Here is a 26,872-nt window from a genome sequence, read left to right as displayed (position 1 = left end):
ATACGGCCCCAGGTATAACAAAGCTTTTTCCGGAGGACAGCAGAGCTGTGACACAGCAGAGCCACGGCTCGATGCTCTGGCTACCAGCCAGGCTCCCTCTTGGGGAGGGCAATCTCCTACAACACCTACTCAACAGGCGACTTTTCTTATTGATAGCACAGGAGGTTAACAGATCTAAAAAAGCAACTAAATTGACTTTATTGCTTTAGTTTTTGCAGGGTATAAGTCAGGATAATTCTGTCTGCAAGTGCACTTACCTTCTCTACCACTTCTTCGCCTATTTCCTCTGGAGGGGAAACAGATATCTGGAAGGTTACAGATTCTTCACACTAATTTCTCCTCCAAAGGTGAAATTAACTCTAAGGTGATTCTTGCCTGGGTTACCCCTACATCTACAGGGTGATCCTTCCTAATTCCAGCTCTTTACCTTTGGCAGCCCGTATATCAGAATAGTTGGGATTATGTGAAAAGAAGGAAGAACAAAATTTTGTTCTTTGATATCCTGGGAAAACAAAGAACCTTTTCTCAGAACTGTTTTGGAGAATAGGAAGGAAAACCACATTGTAGGATACAGAAAGCAAATATATTGGCTGCCATAGCATAGCCAAATAGCAACAGGAGCAAGATCTGGTTAGCCAAGCCATTTTTCACCTTTTCCAGCCAGTTTCACTGTTCCTTTCCTTGCTGGGGAGGATTCCTGCCAAAACGGCTTGCCCAGACACGCTGGTCTGGATGCTGCTGCAGTTGGAGACCTTGGTGTCAGAAGAGGGCTTCCAGCAATTCTGTTGCAGAGGCTACAAGCTTAAATAACAGACCACTAAAGCCTTGAATCCAGTAAACAACACAAAACAAACAGGATTCTTTTTTTATTATTGTTTTGTTTCAAGGCTACTTTGGCAGCCAGGCTGATAAAGCTTCTCTGCAATGGCTGAAGCCAAGGAGCCAGCAAGGCACTCTGGGGCATGCTGAGATTGACAGGTCAGAGACCAATTTCCAAGGTGTTTTGGGTGGAAGTAGGACCTTTTTATGGCCCCGCTCAGCGGTGGTCCAAAATTTCAGGGCTGGGTGTCAAAAGAATATTTCACAAACAGCTCCCTGCTGCCATCCTTTGCAACTGTCCCTTCAAACACAAGACATGGCCATAAACAACATGGTTGGGTAAAGTCCTGTGCCCACGGTGGTAGGTCCATGACCCATGAACTCTTTGGCAATGTTTCAGAGGTGACTCAGGTCAGAATGGCTTCACGGCAGCCCCACGGCCCACCTCTGCTGAAAGGCTGGGTTCCTCACCTATAAGCAACTTCAGAGTCCTAGTGTAGGACTAGACATCATGCAGTCCTGACTACTGATGGTGTCACCTATGAGACATTATTTTTCTGCTTCACTAAATTCTATATATGTGCTGGGATTGCACCAAATTTAAGGATGTGGAATGCCTGCCAGACATTACAGTTTCTTTTTACAACATAACTCAAGCAGGAGGTGACACTTTACTAAGACAGCTTTTCAATATGGGGAGACAGCTCCTTTAATAAAGTAAACAAAGAAAACAAGACACACAGAAATTAAGCTGAGTGCTGAGAAGAGCCCTGATCTCACAAAAATTTGCTAAAAGCTGCACTCCTCAGCATCACACCTTAACAGGGCTCTCAGGGTCTCCTCCTCCGCTAACGTTACTGAGCTATGAGCACTTCAACTATCCTACCAAGGACAAAGAAAGTTGGGATTTTTATTAACATTAGCTGTGAATGGTTTCTTTCAGCTCAGTCTGCACACCAGCAGATTTTTTTTAGATCAACCTTGGATTTGTACCTATTTGTACCTTGTAAGCCTATGTAAAACTCTGAATAGCAAATACGCTACATATGCTAATAGCCTGTGAGCAGAATCCAAAGTCTGAACTCTGTGGAATAGAGGGCATAGCTTGGCAGCTCTGATTGAATAGAAAAATTTCTTTTTTTGAGAACAATCCTATGTAGAAGCCTTTGAGGATTTATATCAAATCACTCAATTATTGCACAAGGAAAGATTCAAAAGTGACATACGCAGGAACTCCTGTCCTTTGGGTTTTATTGTTTTGATATACTAGTCACAGTATAGTATAATAAGACTTGCTACATTGCTTTATTCCTTTAGCAGTAGGCTGCTCATTGCTTTGCTTTTCTCCCTCCCCCATGCCATCTAGACTGCAGCATGTGTTCTGGAGACAGATACATAAGTCACACTGTGAGACTGAGGATGCTAGTGACTAAATCTTGGTATGACTCAATGGGAGTGGGCAGCAACAGATGTACAAAGCTGGTTAGATTTGTGCAAGCCAGCTTTGTACTTCACAAGGCTATTCCAATTTATTTGTTTGCTATTACTTTTAAGGCTACTCGTATTAAAAAGGAACAATTGGGTGGATCTGGAGAGTTTGAGATGGTAGAAATGAGATATAGAGACTTTATTTTGTCCGCAGCATAAAGATGCCAGAGGCAGCATGGTCCAGAAGTCATCCAGGTGACTGTGCAGGACCAGCTGTGCGCACTTCGATGTCAAGGTGGATACAGCATCAAATTTGAAATAACACAGGGTAAATCGCCCTAAATGATGTGCCTGGAAGAAATGGGAAATATTCAGTCCCAAGAGGCATAATCTAAAAAGTTAGGGGGTTATGGCTGGCTGAAATCTAACACAGATCTCAGTGTGTGAAAATCACCATCCATCTGGTAATTATTCAATGTCCTATATCCAAAGAATTGCATACATAAACTTCGCAGAAGAAAACCATCCTACATGCAATTTAAAGGCATTTCTTTCAGCTGCAACAACAAACAGGCAAAGTACTAAAGAGCTACTGAAGCCACTTCTCCCCTGTTCTCACACGTGGGTCGCCTGGCTTGGATTGCCACCGCTTGGTCGGAAAGAGCTGCTAAAACTGAGAATTTCTAGGGGAAGGGGATAAAGAGAGCCATGAAACCAATAAGTCCTTGATATTTCCCTGAAAACAGCTGTCTTCCAAGCTGTTCTTCCTGAGTTATCCTGATCATGGGACACTGTCAGCCTCCAGCACATCCTTCTTCATTTCTGAACCTCTTGACTGATCCTGACAGGCATTAAACTCCAGCAGTCTACAGCAAATTCACCTTTTTTCTTCTGAGGCTGTAGACAAGGTTCATCAACAAAAACTGCCAAGAGACTGTGGATTGTTTACTGTTTTGTTCTCAGTCTCAGACTTAAATCACTAGAACATATTCCTATGCTGTTCACGGAAAAAATGAAATTTTCTTTCAAGCCTCATGCTCTCCTGCCAGGAACCACCACCGTTATCTTCTTGGTGATTCAGCCTTTGCAGGTGAGCTGAGCACAGATAGCCTGGGGTGGGATGCAATCAGTTCTGCCTGGAGCCCCATGATGTTTATAATGTCCAGAAAGCTCAGGGCTGTATGGAAATGCTGTGATGAAGGATACTGCTCTCCACCTCATCAGTAAATCTCAGACCATCATTAGGGGCTCTCTGACAAAGCCTGAATATGATCCCATGCACACGACAGCCTGGTTTGTCAGCTCCTTCACACCACGAACCACACAGCGCAGTGACTGGCAGCATGTTTATTACAACGGCAGATGGACAACCCAGCAAACGCGTAAATAACAAAATGTCATTTAAAATAAAAAAGAGAGAGAAAGTGAGAGAACAGCAGAGAAAGCAAGTCAGGGAGGAAAACAAAATTCTCAATATTCCCTGTGACACCACGATCCACACGCAAACTCATTATTAAGTGCTATTCCTGGGTGCTCAGCCGAAGACAACCTTTCTTTGGTGAGACATTTCCTCCAAGAAGCATCCAAAGTTAAGAGAGGTGAAAGCAGAAGATAACATACCTCAGACCTGGAAAATGTGGTCAGATGAGTGATGAGGGAATTAAGAAACAACCAAGAGACACGACTACAGGGAGGGACTGCGGGAGACTGGAAATGTTACCCTTCAGATGGCACATACTCCGTGCTAACAGAATTGCTTTCCAATAGTTGTATGGTTCTCTTACATAAACGAGAGACAGGATCCCAATGTATTTGCAGAGAAAAGCACGCATTTGCTATAAAACATAAATTCAGCCACAGTGAAATAGCAGAACTGCAGGAAACAAAAGACGATTTTGCCATAATGTAATGAAAACACTTGAGACACTGGGGTCAATCTGAAGGGGATTCAAAGCAAGGATCATCATGAGGCTTTCTAAATCAGCTCTACACTTCAGCTACTTTAAAAGTCACTGTGTTTCACAGTTTTTATGTTTTTCCCTACTCCCTATAGGCCAAATCTCTTCGAAAACCATTTCCTCAAGGAAGAGTAAACCAAAACAGAATCAGAACTGAAAGCCTCCAGCTAATGGCCTTATCTGAGAAGGACTTGCAGGGTTCTCCCTTGCATATATATGACTAAAAAAGGTGACATTCACACTAGGCAGAAAATCTCTGCCATAAATACTTGGACGGCAACTATTTCTTCCAGTTCACTGCATTTAGGAAGACAGCTGCCTGTTGCCTCCTCTTTACATTCTTTTCAGTTAATAACCGTGAATAATCTTAACAATTAGAAGAAAGCTTATAGCTGGAAAGCCAGGCAAGTGAGGGACCTGCTCTGATCAAGTAGTCCCTCAACTAAAAAGGAAGGGAAAAAATGTAGAAGCAAAGAGAAAATTAGGCAAGGAAAGGAAGAACAGGATGGCTCTGTGCTTGGTGTGCTGAAGACCTGAGCGGGAGGTCAAAGGGGACAACAAATGGAGCCCATGATGAGGGAAGATTCCCCTCTTGATGCTTTCCTGCCGCATTTTCTTACGTCACTCTGCAGCTGCAGAGAACAAATTCATGTCTACAAAATTTACAGTCACTTTGCTATAGCTTTTCGTACAGTTTTAGCACCACATGTAAAAAGAGACCAATATATACAATATGCTTTATTTCATAGGCTAAACTATTTTTTTTCTTTTCCCAAAAGAATGGATGTCTTCATTCTTCACCCTCTGAATTCCTTATTTAAAGGTGCATTTTGCTGAAGCTGGCAACATAAAAAGCCCTAAAGGACAGAAGAAAGCTCAAATTCTCAGAGATAATCTAGAAAACATTATCACATTCATAGTACAGTACTCAGCTCTAAATCCAGCTTGTATGTCCTTCAGGTCCCACCCTTGTCTCTGAGCTGAGAGATGCTGAGATTTGGTACCATTATTATTTTTTCCAGTTAGCGGTGCCATGCAATACTAATAAATTACATTACATCTTTCATCCTACGGGGATCCAAACTGCTTTAGAAACTACATATCCAGTCCAGAATAGCTTCATGGATGTACTTAAATGATGAGACTTTCATTGCCTGCTCTGGCTTTTTGGTTTACCTCTGAGAAGGCATCAAGGACAGGGTATCTGTCACCTAACTTCAGCCATCCAAAACACTAGTCATCTACCCCACGCTTTTTGCCCAGCCTAGAGAGCAGGGAAAAGCCAGCGTCTCCAATGGGCAATGTGCTCCCATTCCCCTGGTACGAGAGAGGCTAGACAACTTGCTTAAACATGATCCAACATAGGATAAATGAACCCTGCCTCTTACCTCTCCCTCTTTACTGCCTAGAAAGTGGGAATTAAATAACTTAGTTTCCTTTTTTTCTTTTATTTAGAAAGCAAGCTGTCCAGACAAGGGATTGCGTCTTACTACGGGCATGTCTACACGGCAATCGCAAGTGTGGTTTACACCAGCTCGCTTTCACCCAGCTCCACGCACACCAATAGAAGTGTAGCCATGACAACACACCGGTTAGCGTAGGCTGCAAAATCCCCGTGGGAGGCTGAGTAAATACTCTGGCAATTTAGCTCACTTCGAGCTCCTCGCTCCTGCCGTTGTACGGCTGTCAGGACTCAGCCGGGCTAATTTCAGCCCAGCTTCAATCACGTCTTTGCCTGCAGTCTAGACACACTATAAGCATCCATACAATGGGTAGCGCAATGAGGTCCTAAGCTCTGTTGGCATTTCTAAGTATTACTAAAATGTACATTTTCTTTACACAGCTTTGGCTGCTGTGTAGAAAATAGGTTAACTCTTTGGGATAAATGCTCATCGGAGTGAAAATGAAGGAGCCGCTGTGTCCAGCTGAAACAACTAGAATTTAAATTTTAAGAAAACAGGCCAGCTGTAGGACGTCTGAGAAAAGCATGTTTGTTAAGAGAATTGGCATGATCTAAAGGAAAAGTCCAAGGGATAGTACATCTCAGACTTCCAGGCCTCCTCACACCAAGCCCTGGCCACTTGTTAAAGCTCTCTCAAGGGATATGGTTCAAAAAGCATCACACCTCTGCTTGGGAAAAGGTGTTAGAAGACACCAATGACCATCTCTGGAAGAAAGATAGATAAAAAATTTACCCATCTGGAAAATCTTGTGAACAATGAGACAAATGGAAGAACACAACAAAGGGGTTACTCACTCTCACTTGAAACAGCCATCACTGAAAATAAGTTGTCGCATTGGTTCCAGTTTGGAAATAATCCTCAAATGGAAAGGGAACGACAGAAATAACACACTCACAGTTTTTTCTAATTACTGTACATGCAACGCTAAAATTTTAAGGCAGATATTTCCCCAGATAAACTGCAGGCTTCTTTCAAGGGCTATGGCTTTCATTGGTATCTACTATTTTTTTTCCAGAATTGTTCCTAGTTTAGATCCAATGCAGGAAAAATATGTTACTAATGAGCCATGTTCACTTCTGGCTCCTTTAGTAAGAGTCTGCTGATTTTAACCATCTTATTCTTCATGTGCCCATTTAAGCATCACAATTACAATGGATCTTTCTGAATATGCTGTGGAGAAAAGACAAGCAAACACACATTCAGGTAAATCCAATTGAAAACTTAAGCTCAATATCTACATATACACACTGCCAAAAGTCGTATCTGCCCTATGCAATGGTTTTGAAACCCAGCAGACACTGGTGAGCCGAAACAGGCAAATCCATGTTTGCTTTGGCTGGCGGTTTGTGCATCAAAATGTGTCAAGAAGCATTTGATCCTGCTTGGAGAGTGTGGGAAACATTTCCAAGTTAGCAGGACACCCTGGACACGGTGACAGATGGGCAGAGTACGAGCCTGGCGCGGGAGAGGCCATTTTATAACTGGCTGTTGCTCCAAGCCATGTGGCAGACAGTCCAAACCCATTTGTCACAAAAAAATAAAGCTCGCACTGGAATTACCAAACCAAGGTGCAGGGAGAGCCTCCGCCTGCGGTTCACCTCGGTACGGACACCCACCCTGCCAAGGAGCATCACCAAAAACCTCCCACAAAACAAAAAAGCACCCAAGCAGGAAACAAAACTAAGCAAAAGACAACCAAATCATTTTTTTTCTCAAGGTGAATTAAATCCACAAGCAGGAAATCTTGATTCAGAATAACATTTTTAATTGTTGCTTTGCTTTCTCTTTTTGTTTTCATAGAAAAATACTGATTTTTCCTCATCACCAAAAATTAAGTTAATGCAAGTAATATGGCCCTAAAAATATATTGGTTATTTTTTTCTCATCAAGAATGTTTATTTCTACCTATATGTATTAAATAGTTGTACAACTATTAGTATGCATTTAAATCCAAGTTTTAGTCACATTTATTTTGAGCTCTATTTGGAATGGAAATTGAACTTAGAACTGCAATCGGGCATTTAAGAGTTGTTAAATACCTATTAGAAAAGTGTCTCTTACATCAGAGTAAGAAGATAAGTTTACCAAAACATATATCAGTTCTAAAGCAAAAGCATTAGCACCTACAGTAAGAAACAGAAACAGTCTGTCACTGGTGACTATGTTCTCCCAGATGTAGACATGCTAGAGCTCATCTCACAGGGCATCGTTTTTTTTACTCATATATAAAACATGCTCTCATATAGGAGAATATATATGCTAAATGTATATGATCATATACTGTGTGTATACAGACATGATAACAAGCTCTCATAGTTTTTTAACTGCCATTTCTTTTAAATTTAAGATGATTAAATATTTCTCGGCCCTTATCAGCTCGTCACTGGACCTACTTGGGTGGCCAAACATGCTGAAATGACACAGGGATTTTCTCTTCTTGATGGAAAACCGGTGGCTGTTTGCTGCCTGAAACAAACTCTGGCTACAGGTGATTTCCACCAACTCTGTGGTTTGCCCTTAAAGGTTTGCAACAATACTGCTTTTAATTCTTCTAATTTCTTCTTGATGAGTGTCAGACATCCCAGTACAGATTGATGGGGTGGGTTTTGGGGGGTTGTTTTTTGGTGTTTATTTCAAACGGTTGCATTTTTCAAAATAAATATATTTTTATCCCACTCCCAGTATCAAAAATGGACAAAATTTAACTGTAAGAGTCCTCTTTTGCTGGGTTCCCTGCTGCCTCCCTTTGGATCAAGGGTTGGCCCCATGTCAGCAGGATCCGTCTCATCCTCCTACCCATTGTTCCCTCTTCCGACAGATGCTCCTGCCCCCCAGACTCCCAATTTCGGCAACTCCAGGTTTCTCTCACCTCCCAGGGCTGTTCAAAGTCAGTGCAGCCTCTGCTTTCCAGCCTTTCCTAGACTCCTGACTCTGCAGCCCATACGGGGGATAGAGTTGAGGGTGAAATCTCTTCCCTAAAGGCAGATACCCTAATCTCTCCTGTAGCCTTTAACAGCAGCTAAAACATGATGACCAACAAGCAAAACACACAAGATGCTGGCAAAATACCCTGCATCTTGTACTAGAATAAATTTCAGTTGCTATTCACCAAACCCCTCCCATCACACCACTAATGGAGCGGGGCACCTTTAAACCCTTCAGGCTTCGGGTCTGATCCCAGGAAAGAGTCAGCCTCATCGTTATCAGACATTCATTATCTCACAGGTCCATTAACTGCAGCGCAAATTGCATGTGCTCAGCATTAAAACTGGTAGCAAAAAGGCAAAAAGGCTTCATGCATTCCTCTTGCATGTAATACGCCCCTTTATCCTGACAGATCTCATCAAATATCAAATTAAAATCAATAAGCAGAAGAGGAGTTCCCGAAAACCTGCAATTTGGGGTTTGCAATGACTAGCCATGGCAATTAGTTGCCCAGCAGTTCGGGCTGCTCTGAGACGAGCAGTAGGAGAAACCAGGCATTGCAAGATGCAGAGACCAGATGGTTTTAGGCTGAAATTAAATAAACAGCCCCCAAAAGATAATCTCTCTTTCCAAAACACTAAGGAAAAGTTATGCAAGGAAAAAAAAACAACAAACCCAAGCTACATTCTTTAACTAGATAAAAGAACATTTTGTTCAGCCTTGGAGTATCTATTGTAATTGAATGCTCTAAAAACAGGACAACAGCCCTGTGCCAGCCATGCATACAAAAGAGACAAAACATGATGGAAAAAAAAAACAAAATACCCGAGAACTGTGCATTTCTTACACAGCCTGAAGAATGCCTGCCTCTTGGCAGAGTCCTGCAGTGCACTCGGGCTTCCCCCTAAATGAATGCAAAACCTATTCCCCTTCCTAAGATAAATAAATTAAAAAAAAAAAAATCAAATCCAAAGAAACCCACAGACAATCAAGCTCCGTTCTGACTTACAGCTCTGAAAAATCCTGCAGTCTGGCTGGAAATGTCCATTGAAGAACTGCATTCAAACCTTTTCCCTAAAGGCAAGCGCATTTAAACATCTCAGGCTCTGCTACTGAAGCCGATGCTGCAACAGATGGGGACCAGGGCTGGGTGTGTTCCTCCTTCCCATCGCAGCGCTGCGAGAGGGTGGCAGGAGCGGTAGGTAACACAGGAGAAGGCAGGCGATGGTTTTCTCCCTCGCTGCAGGCTCCCTGCCAAAAATGCTTTGGGCATCGCAGGATTCGATTACACGACTGCAGCAACCTGCCACATTAACTCTGACGGGGGCCAGTGACGCGCACGGACGGTACAGGCAGGTAATTAAGTGCCGTACTGGGTGCATTAGCTAAATGTTGCAGGTGCACCAGGGGAGTTGGAGAGTTCAAATAACCGCAGACGTTTTTAATGTGATCAGAAGAAAAAACGATCCTGTTTTCAACAGCGGAAGTTTCAGATAACTGATGCTGCATCTCCATCAGTACTGAATACTTGGGGGAAGGGAGCACAGAGCAGCAGATGCATTTTCAACTGCTGGAGTATCTGCTGCACCATAACAGCCCTATTCCCCACTTAACCACAAGCCCACTTTGTAGCTGTACAAAAGTCACATTATTTCTCTGGGCTTAAGTTTCCCCATCTGCAGCATGAACAGATGAAGACTTGACTTTGTAATTTCTTATAAAGACCTTACTGGGAAAACACAGTGTCCAAGCACAAAGTATAACATTACCGTTAAAAATAAAGATAATAGCAGAGATTTTGAAAGGGTATCACGTAAGCAAGTGCTAGCAGAGCAATGCAAACTCTCCCAGTAGGAGCTGAGGGATGGTGGGGATCTGAATTTTCTTCTTCATCATCAAGAATTATTTGAAAAAATCCCTCCTTATAATCACGTTCAGCTTTGATTATTCCACCAGTCTTGCAGTGTTCTTTACTGGCAAAGAAATCACTCCCCAGACCGTGGGGCCATATCCTTGGCCAAGACGGTATCGAAGGCTGCCACAGATGAGGTCACCTCTGGTAGAACAAGGCTAACACGAAGGCAGAAAGATCATCTCTGCAGCTTCCAGTATTTTAACAAAAGACATCAAAATACTCGTGCAATGAACTGACACCTGTCTGGAGAAACAGGTGGCCAGACCCTGAGCCATGAAGCACTGCCAATCCTTTCTTGGCCATTTCAAAATAACATTTGTGATGATGTATTGAAATACTCTTTAACATGGAGGGTTTGCTTTAATTAATGGCTAGCGGTCACTAAATCATTACAGTGAGGTGGGCTGGGCTTACGCATCACTCTCAGTCTATTTATCCTATTCACTGCAGGACCCTGCACCCTTTGCAATTGGGTGCAACCAACACTGCCCTTAATTCTGTCTAAATCAAATGATAAACATCACTGAAGCCAGGCAGTACGTTTTCTTCAGCAGCAACAGAGGTGAGGTCCAGCTGATGCCCCTCGTGTGCCAGGCAGAGAGCACGTCCTAGGAAATGGCTGCTGCCCTCCCTTCCCTCGGCGGGCTAAGTGCTCTTCCATCTGATAAAACAAGTCCCTTTGGAGCAAAAAAGCTGAAAATGGTCCATACTGTTCACTCACAAATGGCAGCTATTACTTGAACCATTTTAAGACAAGCTCAGTGGCAGCCCTTTTTAACACAGAAATGAACAAATACTTAGCGTTTAGAAGGCTTTTCCCCAGCTAAATGAATATTTTATGCATGCAGAACATACAAATAGTTTAGGAAAATAAACAAGCTTCCTCTTAAATTCTGTTTCAGGGGTACCAGATAAACCAGCCAACCAGCTGGAGCAAGAAAACACATTTGCATCTCTCCTACTTTAGCTGTAGGAGAAAGGAATGCATCTGTGGCTGACCTTGAGAGGGCAAAAGGGAAGACTGGATTCATCTTGGAATAAAAGAGGTCCTCCTACAAGCAAAGCAAGGTTCAGCTCAAATGCTTCCATGTATAGCTAACTTAAAAGGATTATTCTGATTAGAGATCAGATCAAATAAAAGGGGTATTAACAGCCAGGAAAATGTCCCATATCCCTAAATCACCCCTTTCAGATCACAGGGCTCAGTTTGATGTAGCCAATTTCAAGAATCACCCAGACCTATTAAGGTGGTTTTTAAAATTTAATCTTCAAAACTGGTTCTGGTCTCAAAGTCTGATTTGGCACAAATTCTACCTCAAAAACATGCCTTTTCCTCCCCCACCTTTGGATAAGGAGTACGAAGCAGGAGAAACAGATTGCACAACTACATCTCAGATAAGCAGAACAGTTAATGGTTTAGATACCATTTCATAAATATTTGCTGAACTAGTTTTTGGATTCTGTCCAGTTTTTTACATCCATGAAAAACATTGAATAATTTGCCATTTTGTTTCACCCTTCTGGGATGAAAAATAGGCAGGGTGGGTTTATTGTTATAATTTCTTACCATTATTTAATGACTACTCGCATTTATGTTGATGTGTCCTGCCAAAGAAGCCCAAGCTATTAATGAATCTACAAGCCTGAGGTGTCAAAATCACATTTATGTAAATATTTATGTATTCTTTATTTATTAATTAAAACCTCTCTTATGACTGAAATATTCCTAGATCAAATACCTTTGCTCAGATGTGGCTGGCTAGGCAACTAGTGAAGATCTGAGAAAAAACCCAAACTGATTACTGAATAAATACCTTGTTTCAAATTGGGATTTCAAGTGCATGTGCTCCGATCGGTGATACTGAGGCTCAGGACTGAAATGCAGCAGCTGTGAGTTAGTGTACAACATCTTGCACAAGGTGTGAAATCACCCAAGTAAAGTTATTAAATTATATTTTCAACCGTACCTTATTGACAAGTTCTAGGAGTGTGTATGAAAAGGGATCCAAAATTCTAGCAGTTTCCTTATATATTAAGGACAATTTATAAGCCTCCAGAAAATGCTTTCTATAATCAACTTTCCGTGCAAAAAGGTTTTTCAGATTTCTTAAATTTTTTTTTTCAAATTCTTAAGTCTTTGCATTTCAAGCTCAGCAGTCATTATTCATTTTATAAATATGTCTTTAAAAAATATTTCATTTTGGAGCACTTCTAGATCACTCACATATTTGGACTGACTGTATGATTTTCACACTTTACCAGGCAGTAACACTGGTGGAGAAAAATCACCAAAACCCACTTGTGCCTTTGACAGTGAATCAAACACTCACTCATGGTCCAAAGACCAAACTATGAGGAAAGCAGATTCATGACTGTCACATTTTCACCAGTGTAAAGCTACAAAATTACTTGCCCAACTGAAACAGTCAGTGTTGTACCAGCTGTATCTTGTTTTTCCATTTGAAGAGTTTAATGATTCTGGTTTGCAGAAATTCAGAGCCAGACCCTCGATCAGCTTCAGATTTGGTTGCACACAATTCCTGCACAATTCCCCCAAGCTGTTCCAAAACACCAACTCTATTTCATCTTTTCAGTCCAAGTACAAGGCTGAAATATCATAAATTTCAAACTGGCAGTACAGCAACCTTCCGCAATTTCCCAGAGGAGACTGAAAATGTCTGGCTATTGGTTGGTGTTATTTATATTCCATAATTTTCCACAAAGATCTGGTGGTTTTGTAAGTACTACATAAAATAGATGACTTTACGGGGCCTGTTTCCATTATAGTTTCCTTGTTCTTACCAAGCAAGCAGTGTCATGAAATCAATGGAGCTACTGCCTGTGAAGATACCGCTTAGAAACATGGCAGCATATAGCAATTACTGAAGCACACGGTGAGCCACAGCTCCGCGTGCAGGGCAGGGCATTTGTTCAGTGCGTAATTAAGATAGATTTTTCGTATTTTTACAAGGAACACAGGCATCAAAATCATGGTTGCCCTATCCCTGCTCCAACTGAGCACAGGGAGCAGCAACCAAAAGCAACGCACAATACAGATGTGCACCACAGCAGCCTGCAGCCAAGAAGCCAACGCACTTGAGAGATGCTTGGGTGAAAGAAGCAACTCCTTGAAGGGCAGGAAAAGCAACAGCGGTGGTTGGAAGACCATCAGAGCCCAAGGGCAGAGAAAACTCCTGAACTGCACCATAAACTACACCAGCTCTTAGTAGGGCACCCAAAGTAGTCTCTCAGGAGTTGATGTTTGGCAAAGGACAGCTGTGATCTGCAAGAGTTGGAAAAGGGAGTACAAGGAAAAAAAGCATTAAGCCCCAAGAATAAGAGGTAGGGATGAACTGTGGAGTTCATCCCCCCAAATCAGGCAAAATTGGAAATCAGGATGGCGGAGATAGAACAAACTGGAAAGAGAGAGGAGTGGAGAGAAACAACCCATGAAAACCGAAATCCACAGTTTATTCCTTTATTCAGCTCAAACAGTCACAGTTTTCCCTTCGCAATTTTTCAGCATGATCTACCAAGCAATGAACCCAATAGCTGGGATTCCTGACTCACTGTTGACAAGCCAGAAGGAGAGCATCCGTGTGAGAAACACCAAACCCCAGTGAGCAAGTGCCCATCTCTCCTGGGGGAGGGAGCACCCCGCAAGCCTCCGCAATGAAAGTGGATCACACTGCGCCAGAGATGCCTGGGCCAGCTCGGGTACCAAAGGCAGGATAGCTGCATGCTCGAATTAACACGTCTAGCTCTTAGAATCATTGAATCATTGAGGTTGGAAAAGACCTCTAAGATCGAGTCCAACCGTCAACCCAACACCACCATGCCCACTAAACCATGTCCCTAAGCGCCTCATCTACTCGTCTTTTAAATACCTCCAGGGATGGGGACTCAACCACTTCCCTGGGCTTCAGCAGGATTAAAGCAGAGGGTTTTTTTTCCTCTGTATTTACATAAATACCCAAATGCAAATGATATTGAAACGATTAGGTGTCCATACAATTAGAGTATTGGAGGCTGCACAATAGCAGCCTTGTGCCCTGCTCCTCACTGACCCTTCCCACCACCTTTCCCACCTTGTCCCACTGTCTAGAGCTACGCAGACAGAGGGGTGCAGCCTCTTTCCTGTATCACGGTGGGGAGGAGGAGGCTGGAGGCACTCCTGGAGAGGTGCCAGCGCAGAGCTGTGCTGTGTCTGGGGTCAGCGGAGGTCTCTGAGTGACAGGGGAGAATTATGAGGGTTAAGCTGGCACACAGCATCCAATAACTCAGGGAGCGAAGGACTGACACTTTGAACTGCAATCCTCTCTGATGAGGGTGAAGTCCCTCAGACTTGTCCTGATCTCCAAGGAAGAATAAAACAGAGAGCAAAATCAATGTTGGAGACTCGGTGGTCCCTCATTCAGCCTTGCCTGAGGCATTCAGAGGGGCTGTGACACTGGTATCAGCGATGCTCTGGGAGGTTTTGAATCAGAAGTGTGCAAAACTCAAGGGTAGCAATTGGTGACTCAGTATGACCTGAATTACAGCCCGTGGGCCAGCTCTGAGAGCCCAGAGGCTTTTCTTCTCTAAAAAAGGCACTGAATTTCAAAAGTCCTGAAAGACAGGAGACGGGTCTTACCCTGCTTCTAGAGTACCCCTTAAGGGCTTGGCTGAGAAACACCCTCGTGGGACAGAAACAGTCCCAGAAGACAACAGAAGAAGGATGATACTGTAGCATCTAGAAATGGGAGAAGACCACACAGGATGATACTGTAGCATCTAGAAATGGGAGAAGACCACGTGGGAGTAGGAACTGCTGGGTTAAGAGTAAGAGCTCCAACCACGGGCTTCAACGTAAAATTCTTGTATATCTGTGTGCATACCCAAGACTCTTTATTGGAATCTATGAAAACATGTACCCTGCAATATCACTTTCCAGCTTCACTGGTCCCAGAGTGGGACCTCTAAGGATCAGCACTTCTGTGAGGACACAGCAAAGGGAGCATGGATGAACGGAGATGCCTCAGCTCTGTTGCTGCCTCCTTGATCCCTCTGCCTTTGGGCTGCTTCGTGCTGCCTCCTTGGGCAATGTGCACTGCTTTTGGGGACTGCGGCAGCAACGGGGATGGGGGAGTCAGCACCAAAAAAGCCGGGGGAATGGGGTGGAACAATGAGGCAGCAAGGCAAAAAAGGTGATGGTAATTAGCTCCACATAAAACCAGCCACACCTGAACTGTCTATAATATTTTAAGCCTGGCTTAGAGTTTGTGGCTGAGTACATAAAATGCTACAGCACATCTGCAGCTCTCTGGAGAGCACTAATTATTTACCCAAAAGAAAACATCCCACTACAATAACATCACAGCACAACTATCCAGGAATTAAGATGCTCTTGCACGCTGCACAGCATGTTTTATTTTCTTTGAACCTCATGACTATTTGTCACCCATCTTAGGACTCAGTTGTGCTGGATGTTGAGCTTATTTCATCTAAGTTGTCCCTGTGACTCCAGGGCACAAGCAAATTACCCATGTACTCACACCTTTGCACAGCCTGGCTAGGGACGGTATGTTCTTCACGTTGGGGATTCTGGGTTTTCTAGGGCACTATGTGCACGTAGCAACTTTGCTGCACGCAGGTTTAAAGTATGCAATAAATAGTAACCATTAACTCTGAATTGAAGCAAGAGCCCCCTTAGAAAAGGACAAAGTGGCTGCCTACATACAGTAATGAGCAGTTAAAATGTCATCAAAGGTTTAGAAGCTGAAGTACAAAGATCTCTGCTGGTATCAACCAGCTGCTGAAAAAAAATGGAGGTAACAGCACCCCGCAGCATTTAAAGTAGGTCAGCACTGCCAGAAAATAAATACTTTTAAATAAGTACATCATGACGCAGAAACCTGACACAGAGTCACAAATTCTCCATAAAGAATGCGGTAAATGTATTTGTCAGCTTAATGAAAATAAAGTAAACCAGTTTATCTACCCATTTTCATTTACAGAGATATGCTGTGGTTGGGGGCTGAACATAATGGGTACGAGCAACATGGACATTTGCAGACTGGCACAAACGCTTTAGGAATAGTTACATCCATAATATTATGCTAGTTCCTATCGGAAAGAGCAGTCAGACTTTTAGACTGTAACTACAGATGATCGCAGGGATTTTTGGAATACAGATGGACCATTTACCTGAGAGCCAGGTTGTTTCATCTGCTTCCACAACACCTGTGGGTTGCCCGGCTCTCGGGGAAAGATGCTTCAGCATGGGCTAGGGCTGCCGGCAGAGCAGCCACACGGGAAAGGGCCGGCGGTCAGGGTGCTCAGCATCCCCCCGTTGATGACGGAGCTCAGGGACCTCTCATTAGAGCCACATTCCCTCCCCAAAAGGATGCAAGATGCTTGGAAGCAAAGCCCTGCTGTTTTATTGAGGCATCCACTAGCACACTGGAAGCCACCTGGTAATGAGCTCTGAAATAGATGCCATTTATGATAAAAGTTCAGTGTTTATTTAACAGGCAGAAGCTTGCAAACAGCAATTCTGGATATAGGATGCACCCGGTGAGAGTGCAGTTATTTTAAGATTAAATACAAAAAATAAAACAAAAAACCCACAAATAAAAGCACACACAGAGTTTAGGTTTTACTTCCTAATTTTGCCATGTCAATAATAATTTAAAGTAATCTACCCACACCGGAAAGAAAAGTGTGCTCTCTAAGTCTCCGACCACAGGCAACAGCACTTTAAATACATCCTAGAAACAAAATTTGCCTAAAGAAAAGTGAACGCAATTTGATTTTAAAGAACCCAACAAATAAAAAACCAACAAAATTTAAAAAATCAAATACACATACAAATGATCATTGCAGAAGAAAAGCTTATGCCTGTTTCTTTAGTATTCTGGTTTTGTTTTGGTTTGGGTTTTTTTTTTGTTTGTTTGTTTTTAAAGGTAAGACAGCATTGCACACAAAGTAATCACTAAGGCATATATAAAAAAAGGTTTTTTTCTCTTAAAAGGTTCATGAAATAATTTAAAAGGGGAAGTCTTTTAAAGGCTGTAACCTTTATACCCTACAAAGAAAAACGTATAAACTGTCACTGGATTCATCTTACTCACACCCTGATCCTGATCAATAGGAGTAATAATGTCTGTGAATATATATACCTATCTGAAAATATACACATATATATATAGATACAGATACATATATAAAAGCTAGTGTTGCACGTGAGTATTTTTAGGTCTTCCCACCTCCCATGGTCCATACTCCCTGTTATATCTGTATTTTAAGTGATGAAAGACGGCTTTGTGGTTGAGGCTGGCAGGGTATCCATGTTCTATTCCCAGCCACCGCTTGGATAAACTCCGGCAAGCCCTGAAGGCTGATGTGTCTCTCTTCTCAATCAAATCTTGGCTAGGTTTGTTTAAGAAGACTTCAATTTTATTTTTTTAACATTGAGCATTTTCATAAAACTGGAAGAAAATGGAATTTTTTTTTTAAACTTTGTACATTTGACACAATATTGGCCTAAACCCACAAATAAAATAGCAGCGACAGCTACAACCCACAAACGAAGCATCACTTGTTTGATTCCTCCCACTGAAGTCCTCTTCCACAGACACCTGGGCTTCCAGACATGCCCCAAATGCCCCAGTCTCAACTAGGGGCAGCGCCGCAAGCCCCAAACCTGCCGCATTCAGCAAACTGGCCCAACGCATCATTATTGCACTGGCAGGGCTCAATTCAATAAATGTTACTGAATTCCTCTCTCAGTTCAAACCCCGTCCTCCTGACTAAGGAAGGGACACACCATGATATTAATAACTGTATTGTCAGTGTCTTCTTGGGGAGCTGAGCCTATGTGTGAAGGAGAAGAAAACACAACGTTAAAACCTTTCAAATTAGCAGGGGCACAGAGGCTGGCAAGGTACCAGCAGCATTTCCAATCTACTGGTTTCACAGCCTGGCTGTCTAGTTGAGACTTCTTCCTTCAAAATTCCCTTTCAACATTCTTGCTCATTATTTATCTATCATTTATTGTTTACTGCACCAAATTTGGGACATCTCTACCAGTTTATGCAAACTGGCAAATAACCTACTAACATTACCAAGTCGTCTAACCTTTTCATTTTCTGCTCACAAGGACGTCTGTCTTTCAGGCTTCACCATTTCCAATTTACTACTCAACAGCCTCTTCTCATTATCTACAGACATAATCCAGTCAACCTACTTGATTGAAGATTCCTGGCACTTACTTTAATTCTCCCAGGATAGCATTTGTGATTACAAGGTGTGCCGATACTAAAATCCCACCAAGAACATTTTCATTGACATTGTTCGGTTGCAGACATCTCAGATTAATTTCCAGCTGCTCCTCACTTTAGTGAAATCAAGCAGTACAGCTGAAGAACCAGCCCTGAAGAAAACAAGAAGTTAGCAGAGATGTCCCACTTTCATATCTATCATCACTTCTAACAAAAACAACCCCTATAATTATGCTGCAAAAATACTGAAGGCTGCAATCAGAATACTAAATTATGTCATATCAGTTTAAAAGATTAACCAATATGATCCAACATTCCCCAAGTCATAGAATAGCCCAAGTTGGAAGGGACCTCGAAAGATCATCTGGTCCAATGTTTCGTGGGAAAGAGAGCCTAGATGAGATTATCTAGCACCCTGTCCAATCGCATCTTGAAAACCTCCTGGCAAGACCATTTCCATACCTCAAAATACCACTTTGTTATATCGCGTCTGTTTTAATCACTGTGTTACAGTGCTGTGTTGGATAACATATGTCTAAAAGCTTGCCAAGCTTACAGAAACCACCTTCCAAGTGCCCAACCGCTTCCCTCCAGCTGTCAGCACTAGATTAGCTTCTGAACGAGAACAAGTCCCATAAACAGCAGGATCATCCATTTTGAAGGTTGGAGACTGAAATCTTGTTTCTTGGGCAACATTCAGTAATTTAAAGCATGTTCTTATGTGTTTGATAAAATGTCTTTTCCTTCCTTTTCTAGTATTATAAGTCTATACAGATTTTTCCAACTGCAGCCGGCAGCTAGTGATGGACAGGGGTCCCAGTCCCAATCTCTAAGCTGACTCCCTGCATGACCATGGGAAAATGTGTGCTTCAGTCTGGCAGGTCTGATTTGCTTCCGCTGATTTATCAGCAAAAATCACTTTTCCACACCAGGCTGTGCAGCCACTTTTGCAAAATGCAGGAGTATCAATTTAGAACGAGGCAGCATGACCACAACTCTTCTTTATTTGTGTTTATGATGAAAAAGGAAAAATCATTAATGGTTGTTCTCACAACTTTTCTGTATATGGGATCTTTTTCCTCACCTCTCTCATTTCTCCCCTCTTGGTTGTTCTTTGCTGCTTCTTTAGACTATATGCTATTCAGACATACCACCTTTTTACAGAATGTTATACAGTAACAAGTATCGTTTAGTGTGATTATGATATAAAAAACCTAAGGAAGCCTTTGGCCAGTACAACAGGAGTAAGTGTGACAAACATCACCTTTGGATCTTGATCAACAAACAGCTAGCGGTTGAGGGCTATGCAAACCACTCCAGAAAGTCTTTCAACCTTGCCCTTGCTGTTGGATACCTCTGCAGTGCTCCTGCCAAAGGTAATTCTCCCCTACAGTTCATTAACATACTCTGAAGAGAGAATTTTGTTTACTTAAGAATATATTAATTACTATAGGTATGTATTATTAGCAGCACTTTTTTTCAAGAATGCACAAGGTGTCAGCTATTTTGGAAGGAAAAAAAAAAAAGGAGGAATCACAGCTACAAAATACTCCTGGATTGCCCTCTCCTAGCACTTGAAGTGAAAACATTATGAGTGTGGCATAGTATACCAGTTATAATGTCCTGAAACAGAATAAACATTTCCATCCATGTACAGCTTGAGGTATTTGCTTCTCCAGGACCACTGCCTCTCTTCTTGATTGCAAAGCAGCTTTTGAAAACAAATTTCCCAGTCCCTTAGCCTTCCACTCTAATGCTCCTGAAATACCCATGTTTAACAAGTTGCAGGAGGTCCCTGGGGACCTCCTGCTGAAACTCTGGCAGTACACAGGCATGTGTAATAAACTATCACCTTCCACCTCAGCTAAAGCTTTTTTACGCAAGGTTTTTCTCTACAGAATTCACTCCTTGGTGTTAGAGCCTGATTACCTCTCTTAGGACCCTCAGTACAGATTTCCAGTGAAATTTTATCAGCAGACACTATTTCTGGGAAAGGAATAAGAGAAATATCTCTAACTTGAACTTTGCATCATAATTCACTGCTTTTGGAAGTTAGACTGTGAAGTCAGATTTTTGTGTAATACAGTGACAGCATCTCAAGCATCAGTAGATACAGAGCTATTCTGGTTTATTTTCTCTAGGGCAGGAGGAAGGGAAGCAGAAAGGAACTGGGAGAAGAAAATTAAACCCCTATAACTGCCTGGAAAACAGCATTTCAAATGCTAGATTTCAAGGTCATGGAAGAAAGTGACGACTTACTGGGACTATATTTAAATGTAATATGGAGCTTAATACTGTGCTTATTTTTAGGCAAGAATAACAACTATTCCCCTTTCTTCTGTACGAACTTGATCCTAATAGGCAGGATTGTCCAAAAAGTGACCCAGGGCAACTTCAAACACTGACAGGAGCGCAGTACAGTGCTATATGGCCGTCTACAGGAACGTCAAGGTCTGTTATTTTTTCCTACCACCACAGCGATATTAGCAGTGCATTTCCAAGGTGGAATTTCCTTCCCCAGGGCCAAGTCCGACGTCTAGTCCAGTCAATGATGATTCAGGTATCATGTCAGACTCTAGACTACATCCCAGCTGAAAGCCAGCCCAGCCAGTATCCCCAGAATCTCCTAGCCTTTACTTATCTGTCTGTGATAACTTTAGTTGTGGTCTTCCAAGCCACGGCTTGCCCAGACAAGTGATTCAGAGCCATCCAGGGAAAACTGAACACCAGCAACACCCATTAATTTATTGCATGGCCAACCTTCTTCCTGGATCCATTTCTCACCTCAATTTTACAAAAATAAATAGGTTTATCTAACTTACTGCTAGAGGCTGAGGTTCATGTACTGAAAGGACGAACGTTATGTTCCTGCATGGACTGAATATTCGATCACCGGGAGAAGAAGGTTAAAACAAATGGAGCGGTTTGGGGCAGGAGGGATTTCCTCTTCTTCCTTCCTTCCTGCCTGCCCCGATGTGAAAGTGCTTTGTTTGGTTGTTTTTCATCTTTTTATGTGTGGTCCCTTTTCCAGGGCCACCTGGGAAATTTATCTAACAAATTCTTCCTGCTGGGAAAGTAAATTTCAAAGTAGAAAACTGGTAGCACTCTTGATTACTCCAGCCCCTTTCCTGTAGCACATTATGGTGGTGGCTTCTGGTTTTCATGACAGGTCTAAGCCTTGCTATTGGAAGCTGTGAAATGTGCTGTGGACTGCTGTGTGTCTCTGTGTATAGGGTGTAATCAAAGTCCTGTAGATCCTTCTAGCGTGAAACCTTTGGAGACGGCCAGTACCAATGCTGACAGACAAGCACCTCTTAGAAAGAACTGGAGTCATTCACATTGAACAAAAAGCAAGCACAGCACTTCAGGGATGTATCTTCAAGTTTCCATTTCTCACACACATATACACACCCGCAACAATATGCTCACTGGCAACAAGTGCCACTGCACACAGAATCTTTTTAAGAAACTCAATTTGTTGTTCTAAGCAACCACCAGATCAGCTTGTTCCTCCAGATGTAACCGCAAACATTCAGCTGCTTAAACTAAGCTCTCAGGCCAAATTAATCTCTTTTTTTTTCATCGAGGAAATGAGGTAACAGGACAATACAGAGCAGACCATAGTGATCTTACCCCACTACTAAATTCCTTCAGTTTATAAAAATCACTAAAAAGGCAGTTCCTGTGTCAGCGACTCAGAAAGCTGCACAGCAAGTCAGTGGCTCTAATACCTTACAAAACTAGTTGTAAAGTCATAAACTTGATATACGGTTTCAACTACAGCCACATGCACAAAACAGGGATTGCATCTGAATCTACTATTTGGCAATTCCTATTTTAACAACCTGTTTTAAGTTGGCTTTAAGCCTTTCCAAATCAAAAGAAGAAAGAGGAGAAGGAGTATGGGAGAGAATTTGGCCAGACTAGCTAGTAAGCAGCTACGGTGTCTGGAAATATCTCAAAAGGAACAAAGGATTGAGAGGTAGAGGACAGAATCTAACACTTGCTGGGCAAGGGGATTGAAATTGAGTTCAGCCGTCCACAGAATGGAAACTGATTAAGAAGCGATCATGAGGTAGAGACAGTGCAGAGTGGGGAACAGGCTGAAGACATAGGATGGGACAGAGACAGCTTTGTTGGGAATGGGCAGAAGAGTCTGTTGACTACTGCCCACCTCCAAAAAATTAAACAGAATCGATTCCTCCTGAAGAAAGTAAAGATATAGGACTGGGTCATCTGACATTATGGGCAGGAGTCAACTAAGATTAAGACACCTAAACTCAGGTGTCTCACCACAGGTGTCTACATATGACCTAGTGTTTAAACTCATAGGATAGTAAATGGATATGAAGGGTGGCATTCAGATGCCTAAACAGAAATCCCTATTGCCATCTGAGACAACAGAGGAAAAGACACAGCGCTGACATCTGCCACAGCATCTACACATGACCTGCGCTCTACAGGAGAACACCAATTTGCCTGACACCCTTTTGCAGGAAATATGTTCTTCTTCTTTGTGATTGACATATCCTCTCCAAAGAGAGGACAGAAGCTGGTAGCCCAATGTCAGTATATGTGCCAGCAAGGAAGCTGAAGGCTTGGCAGGTTATCTTAGCTCAACCCTAATGGTATGTTACAGGCTTATACCTGGGCATCTTAATGCATCGGTAGAAAAGAAAGGAATTTAAGTTGGACAAGCTACTTGTATCCAAACATTTCCTAACTTTTGAAGCGCTGACTTTGTAACCTTACCAATATTCTTTCAACACTTCTTGCGTACGCTTATATAAAGTCCTTATACATTAATTTGGACTGGGATAGTCAGAAGCATCTAATGAAATTCATACAAATCCTCTTTGATTTGTAATAGTCAATAAAACAGCACCATGCATACATAATGCACAGCATGTTCTCTACTGATAGGTACCTTTACCAACTAAAGCAACCCCAGAGCTGGTTTTCCCAAGCACTAAAGACAAATATGGTCAAACAAATGGTTTCTGAAAGCCAATAGTAAGGCAAGTTTGCCACTGAGAGCAAAGCCAGTCTAGCTTGATTTCTCTGCCTCCTGTTTCTCTGTGCTTGAGGAATTCAAACTCACTGAAAATTCTTTATGTAACTTGTGAAGACCAAAGAGGAAGCTCAAAGCACGGCAAAAAGGTTAGTGAAGAGAACAACTGGAAACACATACATGTTTCGCGCTATGTTAACCATGAATAATTTTTGTTTGAAATCTTAAACATAAGATCAAGCAATTCAGGCCCCAAACTTGATGTGGATATTTGGCAATCACCAATCTGTGTGCAAAAGTAAAGAAAACCCCTGCTCTTTGTACTGCTGTTATAGTTGTTTACTTTCTGGCGTGCGTTCACAGTTCCTGAGATCTTATAATACATTCTGTAACCACAGAGCTGCAAAGGTTTGAGAACTTTACTAGACCTTGGGCCAACAGTTCAACAAACAACTACAAAAGAAGAGTTCAGATCTTCAAAGAGAAAGAGGAAGGAAATCAACTGTCAGCTAGCTTAAAAAAAAAAAAAGAAAGAAAAAAGATGCAGATGATTTATTGCTTACCAGTTTACTTTGGAAAAAAAAACCCTAAGAGCCTATGAGACTAATTGTGAAAGGGAACAGAAGCTTAAATTTTCCCCCTGCAAGGGGCCACTATCTTTTCCAGCAGGGATGGACTATGTGGACCTTCACAGAGCCACTGAAGGGCAGTCTGTCCCAATCCCTCTCCTGTCAGGTGACCAACATATAGGCAGCCCCATCACACTAAGCGGCACGTATCTGTGCGCTTCTTCACATGATCAGACATACCATGCTCACACAATGAGCACCGAAATGACCTTCTCCACACTCAGGTGATCTGACACACCACACATCTAGGCTGAAGGAGCCCTTAAGAAAAGCAGAAGATGAAATGTTCTGCCAGACTGTATCCAACTGTATTTTTGCCACCTCTGGCCTTAACTGTGGAAAATACTTGAGATGTTTAATGTTGGTGATCTACCCAAAGCTAGAACAAATCATGCATTTCAGAAAAGGAGAAGCTAAAAATCTTCAATGAGAAAGAACCATTGGTCACACATACTCATTAGACAACTGAAAGAGAAAAATACCATAACATTTGGTTGCATATCCAAACCTGGGGATACAGAACTCAACCAGGACTTACCTCTAAATCACTCTTCACATCTCTTGTGATCAGGGGAGCCCCAGACACAGAAATTGAGGTCAAAAAGATCTTTTCTCTACGCTTCCCTTGCTGATCTCAGACAAAGAAGAGGAAGACTGGAAAGCATATGAGTGAAAAAGAGGCACAGAGATATTATAAGAGTCAAAGAGTAAGGGCAAGGGAAGGGGACAGATCAGCAAATAACTGAACAGTGTGGAGAGACATAAAAAAGAGTGCACATGAATAGAACCAAGAGAACAGGAGAATACAGAGATATAGAAAAATGGCACTGCAGCTAGGACTATGCCCATAGGAATGGACAGGAAGCAGAGAAAATATGAGGCAAGATATACGGGATGGAAAACAAGAGAAGAGTCAGAAATAAATAACAGTTATAGGTTTCTGCTATATGTATCATACATACGGAAAGGTTAAATCAAAGCCATCTCAGCTTTTTAGGCCCGATTTTGTAATTGTACAACATTTCAATAAGAAGTTCACAGCTCCACACCAGATCCCCTAACTGGGAATGTACAGATGCCCTTGGAAAAAAAAAACCACAATATCCCTAGGATAATGCCAGTGCGTCATCCCAAAACTGTCCTAACATCTAATATATTTCAACTAACTTTGATATTCTGTTGCTATTTCTTTTAACCAAAACTTTCTGATTTGTTGCTTTCACTGAAGGAACAAGATGAGATAGAAAAATAGCCAACAGCATGGGACCCCAAGACCAAAGCAGGAATCAATCTTCTCTGATATGTCTTCTCTCTCTTTCTTTTTTTCCTCCCATATTTCAATTGCCTTATAAATCTCTCATGGTTCTTACAAACTTTTAAAATGTGTCTTATAGAACTTTTTTTTTCTTTTTTAGTATTTCTCAATTATTTAAGAAATTGTATTGTTACTTTGGGAACACGTCTTCTCTTCTAGGCTTGCTAATCTTCTCCATCAGCAAGCACATATTTTTTCCCCACAGTGGAAAAGCAGATGTCTCCAAGCAGCATCATACAGGATTTTTTTTTCAGATATGAAAGGAAGTTATTGTATCAGTGATGCCACCCTTGCCTTAACCAATAGTGGGTATGTAAACTGGCTTCATCTAGTTATGATGCACTGCGGTTTACTAAATCATGTAACTTTAGGGAGTACTTAATTTTATTTAGCTAATCTATTGATACACTGCTATCAATTCAGCTGGCTAATTTTGGCAATAACACATTTGCCTGCGTTTCTCATTATGACTTTTTTTGCTCCCTCTTATTTCTGTCCTTATTTTGTTCTGCCAACTGACACACATATAAAATACAAAGTCTTTAACTTTCATCCTCATTAGGTATCAGTTCCCCATCTCTTAGGCTCACACTTTAGTTTCACATATAGGATACAATTTATCCCAAACACACCCTAAAATGCACATATTCCAACATGATTGCATCTTCTCAGTCTCAGTGTTGTTCCAGTGTAGGTCAGGCCTATGAAGTAAATTTTGTGTTTTGTCCTCCAGGGGCTGAAAGTTAGGATTACCCTGCTTAATCTCAGTCTTTCTCATCACCACCTCTGCTAAAACCTCAAGCTCACACATCTACTTCTAGAGGAGTGTGAGGGGAGAACACGATCAACTGAAGTGTGCTGCTGCCCAGACACAGGTCTATCAAAAGAAAAGCTTTAAAGATAATTGCAGCCTGGCCCAACATACCAGTGGGAGCACACACAGAGGCATTCCCAAACCAGCACATGTCCTCGGTCCATCTCTTAGGCCGACCTACAGAAAAGCTGAAAGGACACTTTAAGTCTGCATATCTGACTGGACCGAAAAAAGCTCAGGGAGTCATCAGCTACTTAAGCTGGACTCACCTCCTGTTCGTGCCTGCCAACAGCACAATAAAACCCCATGCAGCTCCCATGCAAGCCCTATGTCA

General features: G+C 42.1%; 1 protein-coding gene across 7 annotated transcripts in view; it reads right to left on the bottom strand.

Moving 5' to 3' along the window:
- The window catches only part of PRKAG2 (protein kinase AMP-activated non-catalytic subunit gamma 2), a 230,471-nt gene that overhangs the window by 166,058 nt on the left and 37,541 nt on the right, over positions 1-26,872 (bottom strand). Inside the window, exon 1 of one of the 7 annotated variants that reach the window (XM_076331961.1) lies at positions 18,761-18,779. The exons of 5 other annotated variants lie outside the window; for them this stretch is intronic. Coding sequence is in view for 1 of the 2 variants with exons in the window: in XM_076331959.1 (XP_076188074.1) it covers positions 9,603-9,683 (81 nt within the window). In the remaining variant the exon portion in view is untranslated. Of the gene's footprint in view, positions 1-9,602; positions 9,879-18,760; positions 18,780-26,872 lie in introns of those variants that run through there. One more of the 7 variants, XM_076331959.1, reaches the window with a different exon arrangement.

Source organism: Aptenodytes patagonicus, chromosome 2 (genome assembly GCF_965638725.1).
Source record: "Aptenodytes patagonicus chromosome 2, bAptPat1.pri.cur, whole genome shotgun sequence".
Taxonomy (NCBI): Eukaryota; Metazoa; Chordata; class Aves; order Sphenisciformes; family Spheniscidae; genus Aptenodytes; species Aptenodytes patagonicus.
Note: the sequence above shows the minus strand (reverse complement) of the source record. Positions and strands in the feature narration are given on the sequence as shown.